This window comes from Lactuca saligna, chromosome 9, assembly GCF_052625555.1.
Source record: "Lactuca saligna cultivar CGN05327 chromosome 9, ASM5262555v1, whole genome shotgun sequence".
In the NCBI taxonomy this organism is placed as follows: domain Eukaryota; kingdom Viridiplantae; phylum Streptophyta; class Magnoliopsida; order Asterales; family Asteraceae; genus Lactuca; species Lactuca saligna.
This window is the reverse complement of record NC_136425.1, coordinates 142,150,181-142,173,894: the sequence shown is the minus strand read 5'-3', so window position 1 is coordinate 142,173,894 and position 23,714 is coordinate 142,150,181. Positions and strand designations below refer to the sequence as shown.

General features: G+C 34.0%; 1 protein-coding gene across 1 annotated transcript; it reads right to left on the bottom strand.

Annotated features, from left to right (window-relative positions):
* Positions 1 to 18,260: 18,260 nt before the first annotated feature.
* LOC145015432 (uncharacterized) lies at positions 18,261 to 22,354 on the bottom strand. The gene is made up of 9 exons (XM_078973907.1): positions 21,469 to 22,354; positions 20,935 to 21,064; positions 20,278 to 20,852; positions 19,533 to 19,613; positions 19,342 to 19,440; positions 19,131 to 19,244; positions 18,950 to 19,033; positions 18,809 to 18,880; positions 18,261 to 18,729 (listed from the first exon to the last, which is right to left on the bottom strand). Exons 1-9 carry the CDS (start codon positions 21,790 to 21,792, stop codon positions 18,463 to 18,465), a joined length of 1,746 nt encoding a protein of 581 aa, XP_078830033.1. The 5' UTR covers positions 21,793 to 22,354; the 3' UTR covers positions 18,261 to 18,462.
* Between the last annotated feature and the right edge of the window lie 1,360 nt (positions 22,355 to 23,714).

Genomic DNA, 23,714 nt, shown 5'->3' with positions numbered 1-23,714 from the left:
CTTACACACACACACATACACACACACACACACACACACACACATATATATATATATATATATATATATATATATATCCTCATTAATAAATCAAGGTTTTTTTACCATGTGTCCTCTTCTCTTTTATTTAGACACATAGCATTTTCTTTAATTTTTGAATTTTCTATTTTTCACTTGTCATTTTATTGTATTTTTCATTTTATTAAATTAAGATTCCACATTTATTATGTAAGATAATATATATGTAAAGTATTTATTAGAAATGATTGATATATGTAATGTATTCAATGTATTCAATGTATTAAAATTTCACATTTAATGTATTCAATGTATTAAAGTCTCATTAATTTAAATAATTTAATTTTTTTCTCATTTTTCTTATAAATTCAAACTTCTCAAATTGTTAAAATTTCATATTTAATTTTTTTTAAATAAACTCATGTAATACATGGGTCTCACACCTAGTGTGTGTGTATATATATATATATATATATATATATATATATATATATATATATATACACACACACACATACATACATACTAGTCGTTTACCCGCGTCAAACGATGGGTATAAATAGTTTCTAAAGAAATTAGTTCTTTTCCGTAAATAATTACTACCTTAAAATAAATGTCAATAAGAGTTATGTGGACAATTTAAATTATAATATTATATAAATAGTTTGTTGTACATTCAGTTTAAACATTTGGACATCTTAAATCTACTTTTAAAAATAACATGGTTTATATAATAATATAGTAATATATATATATATATATATATATATATATATATATATATATATATATATATATATATATATATATATATATATATATATACTTTGATCACCATTGAGATTTAACTATATATTTATCTCAAAGTAATATATAGTAAGTAGATGCAAATGAAGTCTTTAACATGTTTACAACTTTTATATAATTTAGCTACCTCCATCATGGATATAATAAGACTTCGAGAATAAATGTTATTATTAAAAATAAAAAAAAAAAACAAAAAAAAAAAGTGAAGCCCTTACTCATCAATTTTTGGTTTATCACCTACATCCTTACAAACGTTATAAATTTTAATAAATCTTTCCTAACTCCATGCATAATCCATAATTGATTATGTGTATCATGCATAGTTTTACATGTTTAGTTAAATATTAGTAAATTTGAACTTAAATTACTAATAATATAATAATTTGTAACCAACGTGAGTTATCCCTAATTAGTAGCTAACCGTAAAGGAGAAGTGGTTTAAACTAAATAGAAGTGTTTTTAGTAATTGATTGAATTTGATAGTTGAGTGATTAAGTTTGTCTAAAATTGCAAAATCGGATAGAAACCAAATTAACTTTTGCTTGTTTCTAGATTAATTTAGTAGTAATTAAATTAGTTAATTAAATTTGTTCCCTGAGTTTGTCACACACCCCCAGACAGCGGAAACGTCCGAGAGCTCGTGTGACTAACAATTGAATTGTCATCACAATGAATATACATGAAACATAACACATTCATCACCAACATTACATATCACAACCAGCATTGTTCACATCAAGTACATTGTTATAGAATACATAAATTCAAAGTATTAATAGTACGTTGAGTGAATGTTACACAAAAATAATCCATACACACTTGAAAATCTTCATGCTTAACGATTACCTGAGAATACAATTTATTTTGAAAACGGTCAACATATATAATGTTGGTGATGAATGTGTTATGTTTCATGTATATTCATTATGATGATAATTCAATTGTTAGTCACACGAGCCCCATGACGTTTCCGACGTCTGGTTCGGGGGTGTGACAGGTTGGTATCAGAGCAATGTTTATAGTAAACTAGCATATCTAACCATACATGATATGCAACTATAAATACAATGGGACTAAATAACTTTGAACAAAACAAAAATTTCACACTTATATGCACATATTAGGATAATAACCTAATAATACATAATAAAAGCTTCTGGAGGAAATTGAACACTATGATTAAACCTAGGCAGTTATGTAGTCCTATTAGGGATAAATATAGCTTGATCAACTATATTTATTCAAAATATGACCAACATGTGTTTGGGAGTAATTATAGCGGGAAATGAATCCAAAAGCCTACCTCACTCTCCAATAACTCTAGGGAACCCAAACCTATATAATTAAAATATACTATAGGAATAATCAAAACATGACTTATTCTTGCGCCCTCATGCAGTCACCATGGATGATGATCAACAAGGATTACATTTTTATCAAGCCCTAGTGGGTCATGGGATGCTTGAGGAGAATCCCGAAGAAGAACAAGGGGAGCCACTGGCATTGGGCCCGACGAGTACACTGATACAAACTATGAGTTTGATATGACTGACGGAGACATGAAGGAGGATGGGGACACAAATGAAACCCCCATCGAAACACCTACTGATGAGGCACACCAGGACCACCCTGCTCCACTAGGGAACCCCGTTAATAAGGATCCTTCTCTGGAAGCAGAGGTTGCCACACTTCGGCAACAACTATTTGCTATAAAGGCACGAGCCGTGCAAGCTAAGCAGGAAAGGGATCAGGTCATCGAAGAGATAACCGAGATGGCTCAGTTATTAGCACAACATTTTGGGATATGATTTCGCTACCACCATTAGGCACTTCTCAGTATGATCGGGACCAGTAGTATCTCTTAATAGTATTAGGGTTCCCTTAGGTGTACTATGTTATGTACTATCGACTCTATGTTTAAGTGATCACACTACTTATAAGGTCGGCATGCTGCCAGATTTTATATTACTCCATGTATTGTATGCCTTCTGGCAAATTTTCATGTATCAAAACAATTAGTATTAATGAAAATTCTTTATGTTTTATCATGACGTTGTCATCTGCTATGTGTTTTACTTCCTTGTTTTATGTTAATGCATGAAAATACTTAAATACACATTATACACCTAGTCTATGGGATTCTAAACTCGCAAAAAATAGGCACTCAACATCTTTCTGTCTCATGATAGAAAGATGCCTCAAAGACCCAGCCGTGGAAACAGCGCAACACCAACCCCGCCGGAAATAAACTGGGTTGCATTCCAAGCAGCAGTGTCGGTTGCGGTCACTGCAGCACTTGCGCAAATTCGCAATGGAAAGAACGGAGAAGGCAACAGATAGGGAACCAGAAGCACAAATCAAGGAACAAACCACGAAGTCGCTCGAAAATGCACCTACAAGGACTTCACCAACGCCAAACCTCGAACCTTTATTGGGGCAGGAGGCGTAATAGCCCTGAAGCGATGGATTGAGAAAGTAGAATCCATTTTTGAAATCTGCAGGTGTCCAGATGAGTGTAAGGTCAAGTTCGCAGCCTGCACATTCATTTATCAAGCCCTCTCTTGGTGGAATGGCCACGTAGAGGCCACAACACTCCTGGTGGTGAACGCGATGCCCTGGGAAGAACTTAAGGAAATGATGTTGGCAGAATATTATCCTAGAGGTGAAATTCAGAATATGGAACAAGATTTGTGGAACCTCACGGTTCAAAACTTAAATATTGATGCATACATATCCAGGTTTAGTGAGTTATCTCTTATGTGTCCCGGAATGATCACCTCAGAAGAGAAAAAGATTGAGAGGTTTATCTGGGGACTGACTGCACCTATCCAAGGGAATGTCATTACGGCAAACCTAGAGACGTTTGATAGCGCCAAGAGACTGGCCAAAAAATTTTATGATCATGGCAACAATAAGGGTGCCAAAACAGTGGAATCGGATGTTAAGAGAGAAGGAGAGAGCAAGAAAGGGAAAAAACAACAAGCGAAAGGGAAAACAGAACTTGGAATCATCTAAGAAGCAACAAACTGTGACTGTCCATGCTGCAACTCAAGCTACCACCATACCACATGCTCCAGCCTCATCCACGCCAAATGCTCCAAAGCAGTATTCAGGAAATCTCCCCAAGTGTAACAAATGCAACTTCCACCATCATGGGGAATGCAGAGAGATGACTTGCACTAGGTGTAACCGAAAAGGCCATACAGCAAAGTATTGTAGGGATTAGCTTCAACAAAACCAGATGCCAAACAACAATAATAACAACACCAATGTTGGGGCTACTGATACCTGTTACGGATGTGGGAAAACCGGGCATTTCAGGCGAAATTTCCCCAACGCAAACAATCAAGGGGGAGAAACAGTAGGGAGAGTGTTGACAATGGGTCAGGGTAAAGCAGTGCAGGACCCATCCGTTGTCACCGATATGTTCCTACTTAACAACTCATATGCATGCATCTTATTTGATAGTGGGGCGGAGCGAAGTTTCGTTAGTAATAAATTCATATACTTGCTAAATCAACAACCCCAGAAGCTCAACGAAGCCTTCACGGTGGAAATGGCTAATGGGAGAACTGAAACAACCAAAGATATCTATATAGGATGTACGTTAACACTAAACAACCACTCTTTCCAAATAAATTTGATGCTGGTAAATATTAGGAGTTTTGATGTGATCATCGGCATGGATTGGTTATGTCCCCATCATGCCGATATTATGTGTCACAAGAAGTTCATCTTTCTAATCATGAAACCCTAATAATCTACAGAGATAAACCCGGTGCAAACATTCGCCTTATCTCGTGTATCAATGCACAAAAGTGTATACAAAAGAAGAATTACGCATTCCTTGCTCATGTGGTAGATAAAACCAAAGAGGAAGAGAACCTTCAAAACATCCCAGTGGCATGTGACTTCCCAGATGTGTTTCCAGAAGAACTTCCAGGAATACCCCCAGAACGACAAATCGAATTCTGAATCGACCTAGTGCCTGGAGCCACTCCAATCGCCAAATCACCCTATAGGTTGGCTCCTGCTGAAATGCAAGAATTGTCAAGCCAACTAAGTGAACTCTTGAATAAAGGATTCATAAGACCAAGCTTCTCTCCATGGGGAGCTCCAGTTCTTTTCGTTAAAAAGAAAGACAGGTCCTTCAGGATGTGCATTGACTATAGGGAACTGAATAAGCTCACCATCAAAAATCGTATCCACTTCCACAAATCGATGATCTATTTGACCAGCTTTAAGGGGCTATTTACTTTTCAAAGATAGATCTGAGATCCAATTATCATCAACTCAAAGTCTGTCACACCCACAAAACCGGTGAACGACGGAAACGTTATAGGGTGGAGGACGTCATGTACAGTATCACAACAATGTAAAGTAGTAAACAAGCAACAACATCATCCATTGCATTAATAGTATAATTTCATACAAGTGTGTTCTATCAAGTTATATAGACACCAAAAATTATATACATCAAAATAAAAGAGGAGTCTTGAACAACCTCCTTCTTCTCAAAATCCGGCACCTGTACCTGTTTACTGGTGACCTGAGAATACAAGTTATTTTGAAAGCGAGTATCAGCTTTAAAGCTGGTGAGATCATAAGTATATTAGTGTCTGAATTTGTATGAAATCATTTGTAAGATGTTTTGTAATATATAAGTTCTGTATTGTTTGTATTTGTTTGAACTCTCCTAGAAAACCCTATGTTTTCTACTAAAAGTAGCCTTCTACCAAGGCATCTAGTATCTGTGTGTGTGTCTCATGTAAGAGTGTGTCTTTTCCCAATTCCGACTATCATTAACCAAAAATATAGTTTTTACATCAACGTGCATCGTGTGCATGATCACGAGGTGAATATAATGGGGAAATATTATAGTACTGTAGTATTGTATTAAGTAACTACTGTTGTACTAAGTACCTTAAGCAATGGTAATTTTTATGGTAACATGTGATCGACCTGTATCTTGCTACCAACTCAATAGTAAAACGACAATGTAAGATGTCGTAAAAATGATGTTTGGCACCCGTAGACTTGCAAGTCCCACTGTAGCGAGCAACAAGGTGTAGGATAGTCAATCCAGTATAGATCTATACACAAACTCATACGCTCCCCAATGAAGGAGATTCTGATACAAAAATAGTCATGGCAGGTAGTGCCATGCCCTGTTTAATGGCTCACATATCTGTGTTAATGTATATGTAATGTATATGTGTGCTAGCTGTATTGTGCGTTCTTTCTCTGTCAAGCATGTATGTTTGTTTCTCATCATAGTGTCTTTGTTTGTTTCTCCTCACTCTGTTTCATTTTTGATTCTCATCATAGTATGTATTGACTCATCTATGAACTGACTCATTGTATGTTTCATTGTTCTAGTAATAGTATCTTCCTAAACTACCTCCATGGTAGCTTACTAGTAAAGTATGAACATGTTTGTAAGCCCTTGCTACCCAAGGGCATGGAATTGGATGAAAGAAATAACCTTTTATATCTATATACATATACATAATATATAACTAGGATTCAAACGACCTTCGGACAATGAACCTTGATACCTTAAGACCACATCAAACAAGAACAAGAAGCAGGGTAGACTAGCAGTCCTAAGTCCTTTCAATCCTACTTATATAACTGTATCTATACAGATACACATAATATAAGTTTAAAAGAGTTTGAGTAAAAGTATTTGACAATTAAAGGAGTTTGTAAGACAATTTGAGGTAAAACAATTTGATAAATAGTTTGGAAAGTAAGAAAACCATTTGCTTGATAGTCATTAATCCCATGTGATTGATATAATAACTATAATTGTTTAACTTGTATCCCCCCCCCCCCATAAAAGCATTTAAAACATTTCAGAGGTTAATTTAGGGGTATGAACTGATGACAATGTTGGATCTGTTGCTAAGTATCAAGTGTTGACTTGAGTACACACGTGAATCCTATTTAGCATATATTGGCACATATATGAATATAATTAGTGTTATGAACAACTAATTAACGAATTGGGACCACCTTAGGGACTAGTAAACACTTATTTTGAAGTGTTACAACCATAAATGATTGTACGAAGGGTTAAAAGGCTATACAAAAGAGTGTATGGCCAAAATACACACTATATGTGTGTGTGCGGCCATGTGTGCAGCCAGGTGTGCTACCAGCATATGTGTGCGGCCAGGTGTGCTGCTAGAAAACATGGTGTTCTTGGTGTTCTTGGTGAAAGATGTTACCTTTCCGGATGATACTTGAGAGGATTTTCGATTCCTAGCTTTGCAAGAGTGTAAGAAATGATCAAAATGACCAAGGATAGTATATATAGGAGGGTGTGTGCGGCTGGAGGTGTGTATGGTTGGCCTGTGTTCGGCTGGCTGGCCGCACACACTAGTTTTGGTGTGTTTAGCCCGTTTTTCCAATGCTACAACCAAACTAACCCATCCTCCGACACGTATCTTAATTATACTAAGCTGTAAGCACTCTTTTAGACCCAAAACTTCATTATAAAATAGCAAAATGAAGCTAACTTTGATATAAAAGAAGAATGTAAGCTAGAAATTTCGGGTTGTCACAAAGTCCGAGATGAGGACATTCCTAAGACTGCTTTCTGAACTCGTTATGGTCATTACGAATTCGTCGTGATGCCCTTCGATCTAACAAATGCCCCTGCTGCATTTATGGACCTCATGAATTGAGTCTTCCACCCATTCCTTGATAAATTCGTGATCATTTTCATCGATGATATTTTCGTATACTCTCGAAGCAACGAAGAGTATAGTCAACATCTCCGACAGATCTTAGAGACCCTTCGAGCTGAAAAGTTGTATGCGAAACTCTCCAAGTGTGAGTTTTGGCTCCGCAATGTAAATTTCTTGGCACATGTTATCAGCAAGAAAGGAATCCATGTAGATCCCGAAATCATCTGTGAAACGACCGAAAAGATAATCCAAATCAAAGCTCGACTTCAAGCATTGCGAGACCGATATAAGAGCTATGCTGACAAGCTGCGAAAGCCATTAGAATTTCAAGTCGGGGATCGCATGTTATTAAAGGTCTCTCCTTGGAAGGGAATGATTCGCATTGGGAAACGAGGAAACTGAACCCTTGATACATTGTAGTTCGAGATTCTTGCCCGGATTGGTCCAGTGGCTTACAAGCTGCAGCTACCTGCTGAGCTCAACAATGTTGTGACAACCCGAAATTTCCATTCTGTACAAACTATATCACTTCAATAGAAGTAGTAGCAGTCACAGTTAATTTTCAGACTCTTCGCGTAAGTTTGAGAAATTCAGGGTTTACACTTCAGGAAATATCAGGAGAGTAGGTGCACTTGGGTTTGGTGCAACACTGTTATTCCAACACTCTATTTTATTAGGGATCATTTTAGGAATAAAAATATTTTCTGCCAAAATATCTCAGGACTATAAATAGATTTCTAAACCAAAATCATTCATTATTCACATTTCCGACTAGAGAAAAGTCATTTTCTCTCTGACGGATCTTCAGGTTTTTATACCAAAATGTGAGTAACTCTTTATAGTAATGTTGGAAAGCTTTATATGTGTCTATAACATGATTTAGAAGGCTAAAACATGAAATCTAGGAGTTTACACCTCAAGGTGTTCTTGAGCGGTAAACTCCTGAAACGAAGCCAAAACTAACACTTGTGTTAGGATAAGGCCTTAGATGCTTATGTATACATGTTAGGGACAAGAAAACAACCACAAATCACCCAAGTTTGGGGAGTTCACGGCCCAAGAATTGCTTAGGCCGTAAACTCCCTTTTCAAGCTCAAAATGGTGATTTAAGGACTATAAGACTTAAAGGCTTTTATCTAGGCTATTTTCCCATGAAGTTTAAGGCCTTAAACACATCAAAAGACACAAACAAATGTGAGTTTACGGCCCAAGTGTATCTTAGGCTGTAAACTCCATAAGAATGGACAAAAGGGTGTTTTCAAGACACCTAAAGCCCTAGACCCCTTCATGGAATTGTTTCCCACAAAAATGAAGAACCAAAATACATAAAAATCACTCATCAAAGTGAGTTTACGGCCAAGAGAATGCTCTTGCGCCATAAACTCAAAAGAATGGCACCAAAGTGTGCCTAGGGTTCTCATTAGCTTTAAAAAATTGTCTAGAACATATTTTTCAAATGCAAGAGACTTGAAAACAACAAAAACCCACCATACTTAGAGTTTACGGCCGTAAACTCTAAGGGAAATGGCCTTGAGGCCGTAAACTCCTAATTGGAGTACTTCTAGACCTTAAACCCTTCCAAGGACTTGGCCACTAAGTTAGAACAATTCTAGAAAGCATTTGGGACTTCAAAACACACCAAACACACATGTTTGGGAGTTTACGACCGTAAACTCAAGAGTTTACAACCGTAAACTCCATGTGTGATGATTTATAGAGAGTAAACTCTCATATGGGGTCCTTTGGAAACCCTAAACACAAATACCATGTCCCACAATAGCTTAGATGCAATCCTTATGGCTTAAAATACTTATATAAAGTGTTTATTATGCCTAGGATATCTTAAAAATTATCAATTAATCAATTGTGTCTAATTGAGTGCATATATGTGTGATTATATGTTCATTAGGATCATAGTGTGTTCACAAGTCCTCGCTTGACACCTAGCCATCCGATACCGTTCATTTCATTCCAATCACCAACTACAGGTGAGTTCATACCCCTAATCAATGTTTTAGATGATTTTAAATGCTTTAAAGGGGGGGAATACAAGTAGAAACAAACATGTTATTAAATCATTGTTATGTATTTTATAACTGTGTTTGTTATTTAACAGATTTCACATACTACAAAATGTGATGCATGAAATGGTTTTAAATATTAAAAACGCATTGTTATCAATTGTTTTACCTTTGAAATGTATATCAAAAATGACATCAAGTCATTGTTAATTATTGTTTCAAAACCCATAAGATGTCTTATAAAACCATTTTACATTATTAAACTAAGCTATGCATGTACACTTATGTTCTTATATATGTATTGATGTTATAGTTTACAATTTTCATTTAGTTTCTCACACCCTTGAGTAGTAAGAGTGTATAAACCTACTTGAACAACCAATTACCTTCTAGCAAACTATCATAGGGATAATTTAGAGATATCAAACATAATTCCTAATACAAGGAATCACACAAGAGTCAGTTCATTCATGAGTCTATACCAGTACATTACCTAATACATGAGTACCTTTACATTTGATTACATGATACATGAGTACGTTTACATATACTTACATGATACATGAATACCATACATGAATACTGTTACTTAGATACATTATCCTGTACTCACTTACGTGGATACTTGTACCTAGAGTTATTAGGAAGATTTATTCGTACCTTCTGTGTAAATTTTCCTGCCTATCCCAGTTCAATGGGATGTCTATACGGGACTAACCATTCTGGAACCCAGCTGTTAGAAACACTGGGTGATGAACATCTACGGATGTCCAAGGTTGTTTCTGATATTAGGAGTCAGTTACGGAACTAACCATTCCTCCATCTCCTGTTGCAACAGGGGATGAGATGAAAATCTTCGGATGATCATTAGGTTAACGCTGTTATGGGATTAACCCCCCTTCCACCCTGCTGCTGCTACAGAGGGTGAGTGGACAAATCTTTGGATGTTCATTAGGTTATATAGGTCGTGTTAACCCTAGTACCTTGGGATAACAATTACATACGATGTGTTAGTCCTAGTACCTAGTGACAACACTTACAGTAGTACATTTTCCTGTTTACTTTATTTTGTGATTCTTTCACATAAACGATGAGTTAGACTAAGGTAGTGTTTGTTTTTTGTCTGCAGATCTGCGAGACGTCTTCTGTCTGCGCCGCGCAGACCACGCGCAGACATTAGTCTTCGCAAACTGTTTGTTTTTTTGAAGACTGCAGACCTAAAAATGTCTGCGCGCCCTCTTCTTGGCGCAGATGTGGACCAGAGTCTTCTAACATCTTCAAACATCTTCTAGCTTAAAAAAACATATATATCTTTATTTTTTTAAAGTTTTTTTTTAATTTATATTTTTTCCAACTTTATTAATGATAAACAATATGAAAAAAAAAATTACAAAACTTAAAAAAAAAACATTTGACGATACAAACATGATATTTTTAACAAATTTATAAATAAAAATTTATTATAATAATATTCGTTGAAGTTGTTTATATAAATATGAAAAAAAAATCATAATATATTCTTATATTTTTTTGCCAAAATTTTGTAAAACGTTATTTAATAGAGTATCATCAATTTCTCGAGAAAATATTTATCGTACGTTTTTAATAGATTTATTTGAAAAAATCGAAGTTTATTTCCATCTATTTATGTATCAAATTCTTTGATCACTAATTATAATGTTTAGTTATAACTTTGCAATCAAAGTTGTTGGTTTTTATCACATATGTATATGAATTAATACCATTTTTATTTTTATTTTTTATATAATAATACATAAAAGTTGATCTAGATTCGTTATATATTTATAATAAAGTCGTAAAAATATATAAAAAATTCGCTTTGAAGTTTTAAAAAATCAGTTTATTTAGATTTCAGTTTATTTTAATAACCCGCAGATGTTAAAAAAACAAACAGTCTTCTTTTTTCAGACTGCAGACGTTTGGTCCACCTCTTCTACTGCAGAGGTCTACAGATGTGGTCCGCAGACTGCAGACATTTTGCCTCAGAAAAAACAAACAGCACCTAAGTACTTTAGTACTAAACAATTAAAGGAAAACTATCATTTTACTTACAAAACATTCGGGTCTTGGTAGAAGACTACATCTCAAACTGATAGAAAATAAGGGATTTTCTAGGGTTTTTCATACGTACATCAACATTTTCATTTACCAATTTACATGGCCTTTATAACAGATTTTCACAAACAAGGCAATGACACTTATATACTTATGAATTCACCAGCTTTAAAGCTGATACTCGCTTTCAAAATAACTTGTATTCTCAGGTCATCAGTAGACAGGTACGGAGGCCAGGTTTTGAGAAGACGGAGCAGACAAGTCTCGTCTTTTATTTTGATTGTATATTTTTGGTGTCTTACTACAATGAAAGAAACACACATGTATTAAAACTTTACTTATAATGCAATGGATGATGTTGTTGCTGGTTTATTATATCACACTGTTGTGATACTTCACATGACGTCCTCCACCCCTGAACGTTTCCGCCGTTCGTGGTTTTGGGGTGTGACAAACGTACACCTCGTGTTCCATGTCTCGAATCTGAAAAAGTGTCTATCAGATGAAACCCTTGTCGTGCCTTTGGAAGAGATTGATATAAACGAGAATCTTCTGTTCGTCGAAGAACCAGTCGAGATTATGGATAGGGAAGTGAAGCGTACAAAACAAAGTCGCATTCCGATTGTGAAGGTTCAATGGAACGCTAAACGTGAACCGAAATTCACGTGGGAACGTGAAGACCAAATGAAGCAAAAGTACCCTCACTTATTCTTTCCTTCACAAACCTAGTTTTCAAAAGAATTTCGGGATGAAGTTCCCTCTAACGGGGGATGATGTCACAACTAACATTCTAGCTAGGAAATTCTATTCTTGTGTAACCATTCAACTATTGTAAAACATATACTCTAAGTAAATATCACTCAGTGCTCATTTAAATGCACCTCTCATGTTCAAAAAAGAGTCTGGAACCCTAAGAACCCTAGTTTAAGTCCATTATGGACTAGAATCTCCTTATTGGGCCTAATGGACCAATGAACTTCCAATTTGACAATTTTGGGCTTAGGACCCTTAAATGTGCTCTAGTTGGATCCATATCCATGAAACTTAGCATTTTGGGCCATTTTGGGTCCAAAATAAATTGGTTACCCTTAATGGGCCTTATTGGGCCATAATAACTCCAATTAACCCTAATAGACAATAAACACCCTTTCTTCTTTCAAAATGGGATGTGAACCATTTAATGAGCCCATTAGGCTGAAAAGTAATTATTTGGGCATCATAATTTCGAGTAAAGACAAGTAAAGGCCTAAACTATTCCAGCCTTTCTCTTAGCCCAAAATTCTTGGCCCAAAATATATATATATATATATATATATATAATAAAAAAAAGGATTATGCATGGGAGGAGGTAATGACACCTCATTTTCATTTTAAGGACAACCAAGTTGTTTGCCTAGCATGCAACTAAGCAAGAAATTAGCCATGGAGTACTAACCAAATTGGAAACTCACCCTCTCTGTTTATTACCCTCGACCGAGAGGCAAACCACACACACACATACTCCATTTTCAAACACTCTCAAATATCTTAAGAACACTCCTCCTTCTACAAAGATTTTCGAGATTTTTGCATGTGTTCCAAGAATATTCTTCACCAATATCATCAATCCTTGGTAAGATCTTGTACACTTAAGTTGGATTGCTTCATTCTTTTGCTAAATCACTCCATATCAACATCTATTTTGTGATTTTGCTTCCTAGAACTTCTTAAGTTCGAAATCCACTCAAGAAAACTTACTATGATCAAAAATCTCTTCATCTCTTCTTCAAAACCTAAATATCAAAGCAAAGGTGAGTTCATATCTCCTTGTTTCGGTTTTCATATGATTTTTGGGGGAAAATACAAGTAAAATGTGTAGATCTATGTGTTATATGCATGTCTTGTGTGATTTATTAGTTTATTTTGTAAAAATGTGTTAGATCTTAACATATCTCGACATCTTAAGCAACAATGAGTAAAAATCCATGAACTAAGACACCTTATACATCATATTATCAAGTTAAAAGTGTTTATGTGTTTAAGATATAAAAATTTAAAGCAAAAACCTTGTTAAGGGTCAAAATTGTCAAGAAAACAAAAGATAAGGGCAAAAAATGATATTTACGGTTTTGAAAGGATCAAACAGGTCCTACTTGTATAAAAAGGGATTTTAGGATAAACATGCTTTCCAAAGGGCCAAAAATGTAAATTTTAGCTTATTGGGCTTAATATTTGGACCTAACGGTTTTGGGCCCAAATTTGCGAAAAAATTAAAGTTTTGGGATTAAAAATGTTATTTGACCAAGGTTTGAGTCATAAATATAAATAAACCAAATTTATGGGTGAAAATAACATTTATTTCTAAATTAGATCAAAAATGTAACTTTTATAAAAATTAGGCCGAAAGTGTCATTTTAACAAACAAGGGGCTGAAAATGTAATTTTCTGTAAAACTGGGCCATAAATGTCAAAATATAAATTTTGGACTAGATCCATAAATTTCTAAGCATTTGGGGCGAAATTATAAATTTTTATAAATTATGGACTAAACTGCTATTTTTACAAAACTTTAAATTGAAAATTGAGGCTTATTGGCCAAGAATGTCGTTTTTACAAAGAGGGTTTTTTTTATAATTAATTTGGTAAACCTCGAGTTAAAGCAACAACAAAACAATAACGAATGGACGAAATGCGTCGATAACAATTTTATTGGGCCTAATATTCACATTACATAGCCAATGGGCCTTAAGGGCCCATTCAATTGTATATTGAGCCCAATATTTTCCATGACATGTTTATTGGGCCTTTCGATCCATTTACATGTTAATTTGGGTCTGAGCTATGGACCAGACCCAAATTAAACATGACATGTTTATTGAGCCTTGGTGGTCCATTTACATGTCTATTAGGCCTAAATTACTCTTTTACATGTTATTGGACATTTGTGGTCCATTTACATGCTAATTGGGCTAGGACTAAAATTCACATGCTTAGTAGATCGTAACTATACCTTTACACAATTCTTGAACTTCGTATACTTATATACATACCTTTGGCTTTGAAACTCTACAACATACACGTAAACATTAAACATGGTGAAAAACATAACAAACATGAAAGGTTGAGAATCTAGTGAGACATGTCGGTTGGCACCTTTTAGTATACAATCGTAGCCTGTAGTTATAACCAGAGTTTCCTGGAGGGAGAGCGGGAGTTTGTGTATACATCTATACGGCGTGACCCCCCACGCCTTAGTTGTTCGCCACAACTAGACTAGGTCAGTCTAGGGCGACAAAACCTCGAGCAAATACCGGCGTTTGGAAAATGCCAAGACAAATAATCTAGTCATTATCATGCATGGTTATAATGGCTCATATAGAGATCCAATACCAATTTAACATTTCGAAGACTAACCCTTCGATTGTGTCAATACAAAACAACTTATTTGACGATACAAGAACCTCGACATTATTATAAATCAGAAAATATCGGATTTTCTGGGGAACTATTAATATTCAATTATCACTTACTTACAATACAAAGAAATTTAAACTGCATTCATATATGTTACTGCTATGAAATTCACACATGCATTTATACTCAATTTTCACATCATTTTTAGACACTTTACAGAAAATGCCGGATTTTTTGGGCTTAGAAAAGATGCAAATACTTTTATTCAAACATACTTATGAACTCACCAACATTATATATGTTGACCGTTTTTAAAATAACTTGTATTTTCATGTAATCGTTAAGTAGGAAGATTTTCAAGTGTTTATGGATTATTTTGTGTAACATTCACTCAGCGTACTATTAATACTTTGAATTTATGTATTATATAACAATGTACTTAATGTGAATAATGTTGGTTGTGATATGTAATGTTGGTGATGAATGTGTTATGTTTCATGTATATTCATTGTGATTCAATTGTTAGTCACACGAGCCCCTGTACATTTCCACCGTCTGATTCGGGGGTGTGATAGAGTTCGACCCCAACTTACTTTACTATATTATAATCCGACTAGGTATACTGTCTAGATGTATTTTAGCTAATTAAGTTCGTTAGGTTATAAATTTAAACTAGATAGGTATATTTTTGCACGCATTAGGGGACCTTCCTTGAGTGTCATGTTGAGATTGTGTGATCGTATCGTAGATCCACATTTTGACCAACAAATCTAGCTTTCTTCATCATTGGTTCGGTAGAGTTTGAAGATGTTGTGATGGTGGTCAACGACATCGTATTATGTGCAAAGGGTTTCAAAGAGTTCTCTCCACACGTCATTCAGTGAGAGATTAAGGATGATGGCAACAATGTTTGTGATGTCATAGGGTTTTGTGTTCAATGTTGTGTTGTTGGTTGCCTTTAAAGAAAAGAGGCGGTAGAAAACCAGAATAAATAGAAGGATGAGGGTGGATAGTGGTTGTGAAGAGTGTGTAGATCCGAGAAAAAACGGAAATATCATGTCATTTGGAATATATCCTTTTTCCATTAAAATGATAATAAATAAATACATAATAATAATTACAATTGGGCAAACATGATATATACTAAGTATTTTAGGTGACCGATGGGTGAATGGAACTTTCTCGTGGGCTTGGAAGCGGAAACCCAACAATTCTCAGGAGCTGCTGGAATTAAAATCTATTTTGGATGTTAAAAGGATGGTTGTGAGATCCAATGGGCCTGACACTTGGAGATCAAGGTTAATTTTCGATGGCTCTTTCCGTGTATGCGATCTTAGGGCCCTCATTGACAATAAATTGACTATCCTGGTAAATAACCCCACGGTTTGGCTTCACTTAGTTCCTATCAAGTGCATTAGCTTTGTTTGGAGGGCTTGTATGGGGCGTATTCCTATTGTAGTGGCTCTTTCCAGAAGAGGTATCAACACGTCTTCTATATCCTATCAAATGTGCTTTAGTGGTGTGGACATTGCGGATCATATTCTCTTGGATTGTCTAATTGCTTTTGATTCCCTATGCTGGATTTTCAATTGGTGTGGTATTTCTATTCAAAGGCTCCTTTCGGTTTCAGATTTTGTTAACTTTGCTGCCTCATGGGGGAACTATCCAAAAAAGAGAAAAATATTTATTGCTATCTCCTATGGGTTTCTATGGTGTATATGGAAAGCAAGGAACGACGTTTAGTTTAACAAAACCCAAATGAACTCTTCAAAGTTGGCGGATAATATGATTTCTATGGTTTTTAGTTGGTTGAAATATATGGGTAATTTTGGAAATTGTAGATGGGAATGTTGGGTTTGTTCTTCTTTTAACATTTTGTAAGTTTTTTTTTTTTTGTTTTTTCTTTTATATCCGGTCTTTTTTCTTTAGGCTGTGGTTTTAATAATATCCGTCAGTTCCAAAAAAAATACCGTAGCATTAGGCCTATACAACAAAGGATGTACTACACAAAAACGTAGGTAAGATATAGGTAGCTACGGAGGGATCCACCATTAAAATACGTGTTCCAAAAAAATGTTGTAGTGATGTGTATTCTAATATAAACATTTTTACTTGTCATTACAGCCTAATGATATATAAAACATAGAATGAAATTAATCAATGAGATAATGAAATGAATCATAAAAAGCCATGGAACAAATGAAGTAACGAAATGAACAGGATAATAAAATCAATCAATATATTTTGTATCAAATAGTCTTTGGTCTACGAAATGAACAGGATAATAAAATCAATCAATATATTTTGTATCAAATAGTCTTTGGTCTAACAGTATAGTGACTCTATATAGTGACTATATTTCATCGTTCCAAAAAAATATCAATATATTCTATTAGCATATGGTTAAAAGCGTGTACACTATCCATTTTAAATAATCAAAAGATAATAATATATCCTTAAGAAATAGCTTAAAATGTAAAAATTTAAATTTCATAAAATATTAAAACATAAAACTATAATAAAAAAAATAATTTTAGTAATCGGCAGAAATAGAATTCTAATTTTTATTGATGTTTTTAACTTTCATAAAAACATTAGTTTTATCGAGGACTATGTAACGAACGTTATAGTTCTAAATTATAATAAATCATTCCATGAAAAAAAAAAAACATACATTCTCCTATTCTCCTCAATAACCAATCTCAATTCCATTATTATTTTATGCTAAATAAACTGAAAATTTCCATTCTGATGTAATTCAACATTCCATTCAATATGCGATTACTACGTAACAAACACTACCCGAATGACATAGACATAGAGAATATTACTTTGCCGATGATTCTATAACCCTCACAAAAGACAAACATGTCATGCTAGTTACCATTTCTTTTGTTGCATCATCTTACTTTCTATACTCCACATGATATGATGTTATTCTCTTCATCTCAACGAAAAACCTACAAACTTCTAATTATAATCCAACTTACTCATTTAACACCATTATCCAAACAAACACTCGAAAATTGTCTTAATAATTTGTCCTTTTTCTTACCTCAAATTCATCTAACTCCACGATGGATTTTTATAAAACAATAAACAATTGTAGTCGGCAGTTTCGGATCCAATGTAGCCAAGGGATTGTTCATTGTTGGGTGTCAAATCCATTTAGTGATGATTACATAAGTTTTATTGTTTGTATTTTGTTATTTGTGAATCTCATAAAAAAAAAAATAATAATAACTAAAAATGAAAAAAGAAGCATCAAGATTAAAGGAGTCTGTTTTGATGTTCAGTGTAGTTTATTAACAAACATTCATCATCAAATCTAATTTAATGCACATGAGCCATACATTTAGGCCACAAAACACAACACTATTTACAACAATCCCATTTTCCTTTTCGTTTCTTTTTTTGGTTGGTAGGTAGAGGGGTAGAAAGGTCATCACAACTCATTGTGACATACGATTCCATTGTTTCTTTCCTTTCTTTTGAGGCAACTTAAAGGGTCCCCAACTTTTTCTACGTTTTGAGGTTTCACTAAATAAACCAGACGCAAGTGCTTGTTTAAGCCATAATTCAAAATCCTCTTCTTCATCAGCCATTTGAGCATCTAAATCCCATGGATAACGACTTGAGTTTGACCTTTGAGGTTTCTCCAATCCAACCATGTTTACATGAAATGTTGGACGATGTGTATTTGGCCTACACCCCATTCCCTGATATAACATTTTTTATTTTTTTATTTTTTTATTTTATTTAATTTAATAACAATAATTATAATAAAGTAAAACCGACCTGGCAAATAGCCCACTCTGAAACGTCAAAGATCTTGCTCTCAGCACAAACAAAAGCACGAGGTATTTCCACCTAAATCAATTTTTACATATAAATAATTCCATAATTCAAATTCTTGAAAAAAAAAATTAAAAAAAAAACCTTATGAGGTCCATCAAAGCTGAGTGAGCCTTTGTATTCCACCCAGCCATCGCCATCTTTAGCTTGATGATATTGACAGCAATCCTGTAACATTAACATTAACAAGTTTTTTCCTTAATTTCTCCAAAGAGGGTGATAATTATTAAATTAATTAATTTTTTTTTTTTTTGTTTTTTTTAACCTGACACCATCTTGCTTTCAACTTGATCCGATTTGTACATATCCATATATGTGAAAGGCCACATTTTGTGCACTGTATTCGCCTCGATTCCACAGAGCAGTAATCATTGTTTTCCTGAATTATTATTGATTAAATGATATTAATATTTAATAATAATATACATATATAAGCATAATCATATGAATGTATATGGTGTTATGTTATGTTATGCCTGATGGGAAGAACTAGGAGACTTGTGAGATAGAGTCTTTGATTCTTTCTTTCTCAGCTGTTCATCATAGTCTCTCTTCTTCAAAGAATCAGAAAGAATCTGAAAAATCATACAAATATCAGTTCCAAATATATAAAATAAATAAATAAACATTTTTAGAGAATCTTGCAGTGTAGAAGACTAGAAGTCACCTCATATGCACATTGGACTTTTTTAAATGATTCACTTGCCATTGGACTTCCCATGTTCTTATCTGGATGCACAAGCATGGCCTGAAACAATTACACAAAGAAATAGATGATAATCGCATGCAAAAGGGTATTTTGGTCATTTTCACATCAGAGGAGTTGGGAGGTAAAAAGGAGAAAGGGAAATGATTGGTGATAAGCTGTATGGATTAAGTGATTAAGCCATAAAGTAAAAAAGAAACAATCCCTTACACAACTAAAAGGAAGGGTATTTTGGTAATTTTCACAAATTTAACATGATGAGAGGAGTTGGGAGGTAAAAAGGAGAAAGGTAAATAGGTAAATGATTGGTGATTAGCTGTATAGATTAAGTGATTAAGCCATTAAGTAAAAAAAGAAACAACCCCTTAAAGGCTTACACAACTAAAGGGAAGGGTATTTTGGTAATTTTCACAAATCTAACATGATGAGAGGAGTTGGGAGGTAAAAAGGAGAAAGGGAAATGATTGGTGATTAGCTGTATAGATTAAGTGATTAAGCCATTAAGTAAAAAAGAAACAATCCCTTACACAACTAAAAGGAAGGGTATTTTGGTAATTTTCACAAATTTAACATGAGGGGAGTTGGGAGGTAAAAAGGAGAAAGGCAAACAGGTAAATGATTGGTGATTAGCTGTACAGATTAAGTGATTAACCGATTAAGTCAAAACGAAACACTAAAGGGAAAGGGTATTTTGGTAAATTTTCACCTTTTTCCTATATTCCTTTTTCAACAACAAAGCATCAATCTTCTTGTAGCGAGATAAACCCAGAGCTTCATAATGATCAACACATCCAAGAATTCTTTTCATCTCATTAATTGCATTCACATCATCTTTAATCACAACAACAGAAGGTGATTCCTTTTCTTTGTTCACAATAATTGTTGTAGAAGCTTGTGGTGTGTTTGTAGAACTATACGATTGACTTTTCCCTTTCTCAGATTCATCAATGGGATTCACATGTACCTTTTCAGCTTCATTACTTGAATCAGAATGCATCTCCTCAACTTTTTCATCATTAGGAACAAAAAACTCACTCTCAGACTCTGCTCTAAATTCATCTTCAACAAATGAATCTGTGAAACTTTGCTCTTCAAATTGTGTCTTTTCACTCAGATTATCACACCATTGAAGAACACAGTTTAATGCATCATTAGATATGAAAGCAAGGTTAATTGATACCAAAATTCCAATCCATCCAACTTGAAGTTTTACACTATGGAGAGCATATAAGGTTGCAATTAAAACAACCAACCTTGCATGTTTCCTAGAAAATAAGTAACCTGCAAATAATTGTGTAAAGATTAAACAATAATAATAGACTTTTAGCTTTGTAAAACAGTAAAAGAGACATATATTACATACCTCCAACAATAAATAATGTTCCAGTGATCCAAAAGTTCCCATACATCCAGAGGATCAAAATTGAAAATAGCCCTACTATGAATATACCAGGTGTGTGGCCTAGGTAGTGAATAGCACAAGCAGCAACACCCTATGAAGATAAGAAAACTGTTAATCAGTAATCAGAATGTTTTTGTAGCAAAAAGGTCTGATTCGATACAGATATTTGTGATTCTTGAAGAAGTATATGTGTAACTACATTAAGACTTACCTAGAAAGAGATTATTTATCTTGCCTATATGTTACAAACTTTGATTAATTTCAATAAACCATGGAGGTTGATCCTTTTTGCAGATTTGTCTAGCTAAGTTACAAGCTCTCTAATGATCTAGACTACAAATTGTTGATGAATATGTATCTATAATTGGTTTATGATCCGAAACAAGTCAACAACAGTGTTGGAAGTGACGATATAGAACCCAACTGGAATTTAGGGCGTTAGGGCAACGATTGAAGATATAGAAAGTGTTGCAATGGGGAGATTGATAAGCTTACCATGCTTAAAAGGACGCAGAAAAGGCAAGACATTGATGTCAAACTAAGAAAGCAGCTCCATATGATGACAAGAAGTGCCGCAGTGCCCAAACCAAAAAGCGATCTAGATCCACGAACAAAACAATCCTTCCACTGAATCAGAAAGTACCACAACAGCTTAGCAAGCTTTGAACTCCCATGGCAAACACTAGGCCAATGCCGTGCTATAGAAATCACGATTTTATCCCTGAAAAAAGAAGCAGCCTTCATCGCCGCGACAGTGTAACAATGGCTCTCCGAAAGCAACCATTTCCATCCTTGTTTAAACAACACAATGTCTTCCATCGCTACTAAAAGATATTGATGTGGAAATCTACTTACATTTCCCTTTCAAATACAACCTATTGAATCCCTATTCCCTGGTCCTAACGACGCCAATCCCTGGAGGGTATCCATCAAATTGAGCTCCCGAGTAAACAAAACAAGCTTCATATTATTTTGACAAGGATGTTTTCGTTTCTCCCTCTTGAAATAGCTAGCTGTTCTTGTTGTCCCATATAGACGTCTACTTGCTGATTCCTTCCAGTGGTCGGATCTCGAAAGAATAAAATGAAATTAAGATGGAGTGGGACGCATTTAACGCGATCAGACGCCTCAAGAAGGAAGAAGAAGAAAAGAAAGTGACCTCAAATGGAGGGTGTCTTGTGACGGAACCCTAGAACTTTTGGGTCACTTTTTCAGGCAATGCTCGTGAAAGGGAAGGGGCAAGAAAAGGCTTAAAGGGCATTTTGAGGTCCGTGAAATATAAAAAGTGGATGGAGTATTCGTTCACTATTCAGATTTCAGCTGAACAAACAAACTGGATAAAGGTGAACTTCTTTGGAGGGAGTGGGTGATACTTGATAGGGTCATTCATATACACAATTCCTTTCGAGACATTGTCTCACTAAATATATATACTTCAAGTGTACATATTTTTTCCTATTAAATTGCTATTTGGGTTTAATAATCATTTTGTACTTCTCTTTTATTGATTTATGTATTTCATAATTCTGTAATTAGATAATATTCTTTTACTTTTAAATATATTTTAGTCCAAAGTCAATTTGATAGTTTAAGTTGTTTCTTTGTAAAATCCCATTTAGGTTTTATTTGACATGTTAGTTCAAAATTTAGCTTTTAACTAGTCTAATGATAAGTTATTTACCTAGTTTTTTAAAAAAAAAAAAATCATAAAAAATATTAAACATGAAGGTATACACACACCTTTTCACACACGAGTACAACAAACAATTAGATGTATGAATAGAATTAGCCAAAAATTATTGTATAAGCTACTTTATAATCTATAATAAACTCTTTATAATCTCATCAAATGTTAAATTGCAATAAACTCAAAAAATAAATTAATATATGCGTCAAATAGAACATAGTATAAAATTATTGGTATCAATTCATACTTACTTTGAAATATATTGATTCTAATAACATATATGAAAAAATTCATATTATATATATATATATATATATATATATATATATATATATATATATATATATATATATATATATATATATATATGTGTGTGTTTGTGTTGTCATTTGGTAAAAAAGTGTTAAGTACACGAAAATGAATTTGATCACATATTTTTTCATTGTCGTTTAAGTGTTTCAACTTACAAAAACGACATGAAATTTAATATTCATATATTAATAAACAGTGTCACCATCTCCCCGTTGACCACCACCACCCCCTCTACCACCTTCTTGTACCCTGATCCTAACGACATCAATCCCTATATAACCGTCACCGCTTCCACATTGACCACCACCGCCACCTCTACCATTAATCACTTAACAAAAGACAATATATAAAAATTATATATGAATAATCATATGTGAATATACTATATAATATTTATGTATTAATATACTTGATTTTATATTTACTGATGAATATTATATATATATATATATATATATATATATATATATATATATATATATGTGTGTGTGTGTTTTGGTGTGTTTATGTTAAATTATATTTTTAGGAAAATAAAAATATATTACAACTTTTGATGTGTAGCCATGAGATGTTTCTGTTTCAAATTGTTAAGTAGTTGACTTTTTTAAATTTTATTGCAAAAAGTACCATATATGTCATCATATAATCAAATTGAGCTCAATGATTATTAATTTATGAAACAATCCTAAAGTTTCCATCCTGTTTTTCGCTATCTGACCTCTTTATGTTTCGATAAATACAC

What these genes read in the sequence shown, in the direction of transcription:
- LOC145015432 (XM_078973907.1), bottom strand. Translation starts at nt 21,792, where the DNA reads ATGGAAGACATTGTGTTGTTTAAACAAGGATGGAAATGGTTGCTTTCG. An exon ending in TGAAAGCAAGATGGTGTCAG is followed by an intron (nt 19,034 to 19,130) that starts GTTAAAAAAAAC and finishes TTAATGTTACAG; the next exon opens with GATTGCTGTCAATATCATCA. An exon ending in GCTTTGATGGACCTCATAAG is followed by an intron (nt 18,881 to 18,949) that starts GTTTTTTTTTTA and finishes AAATTGATTTAG; the next exon opens with GTGGAAATACCTCGTGCTTT.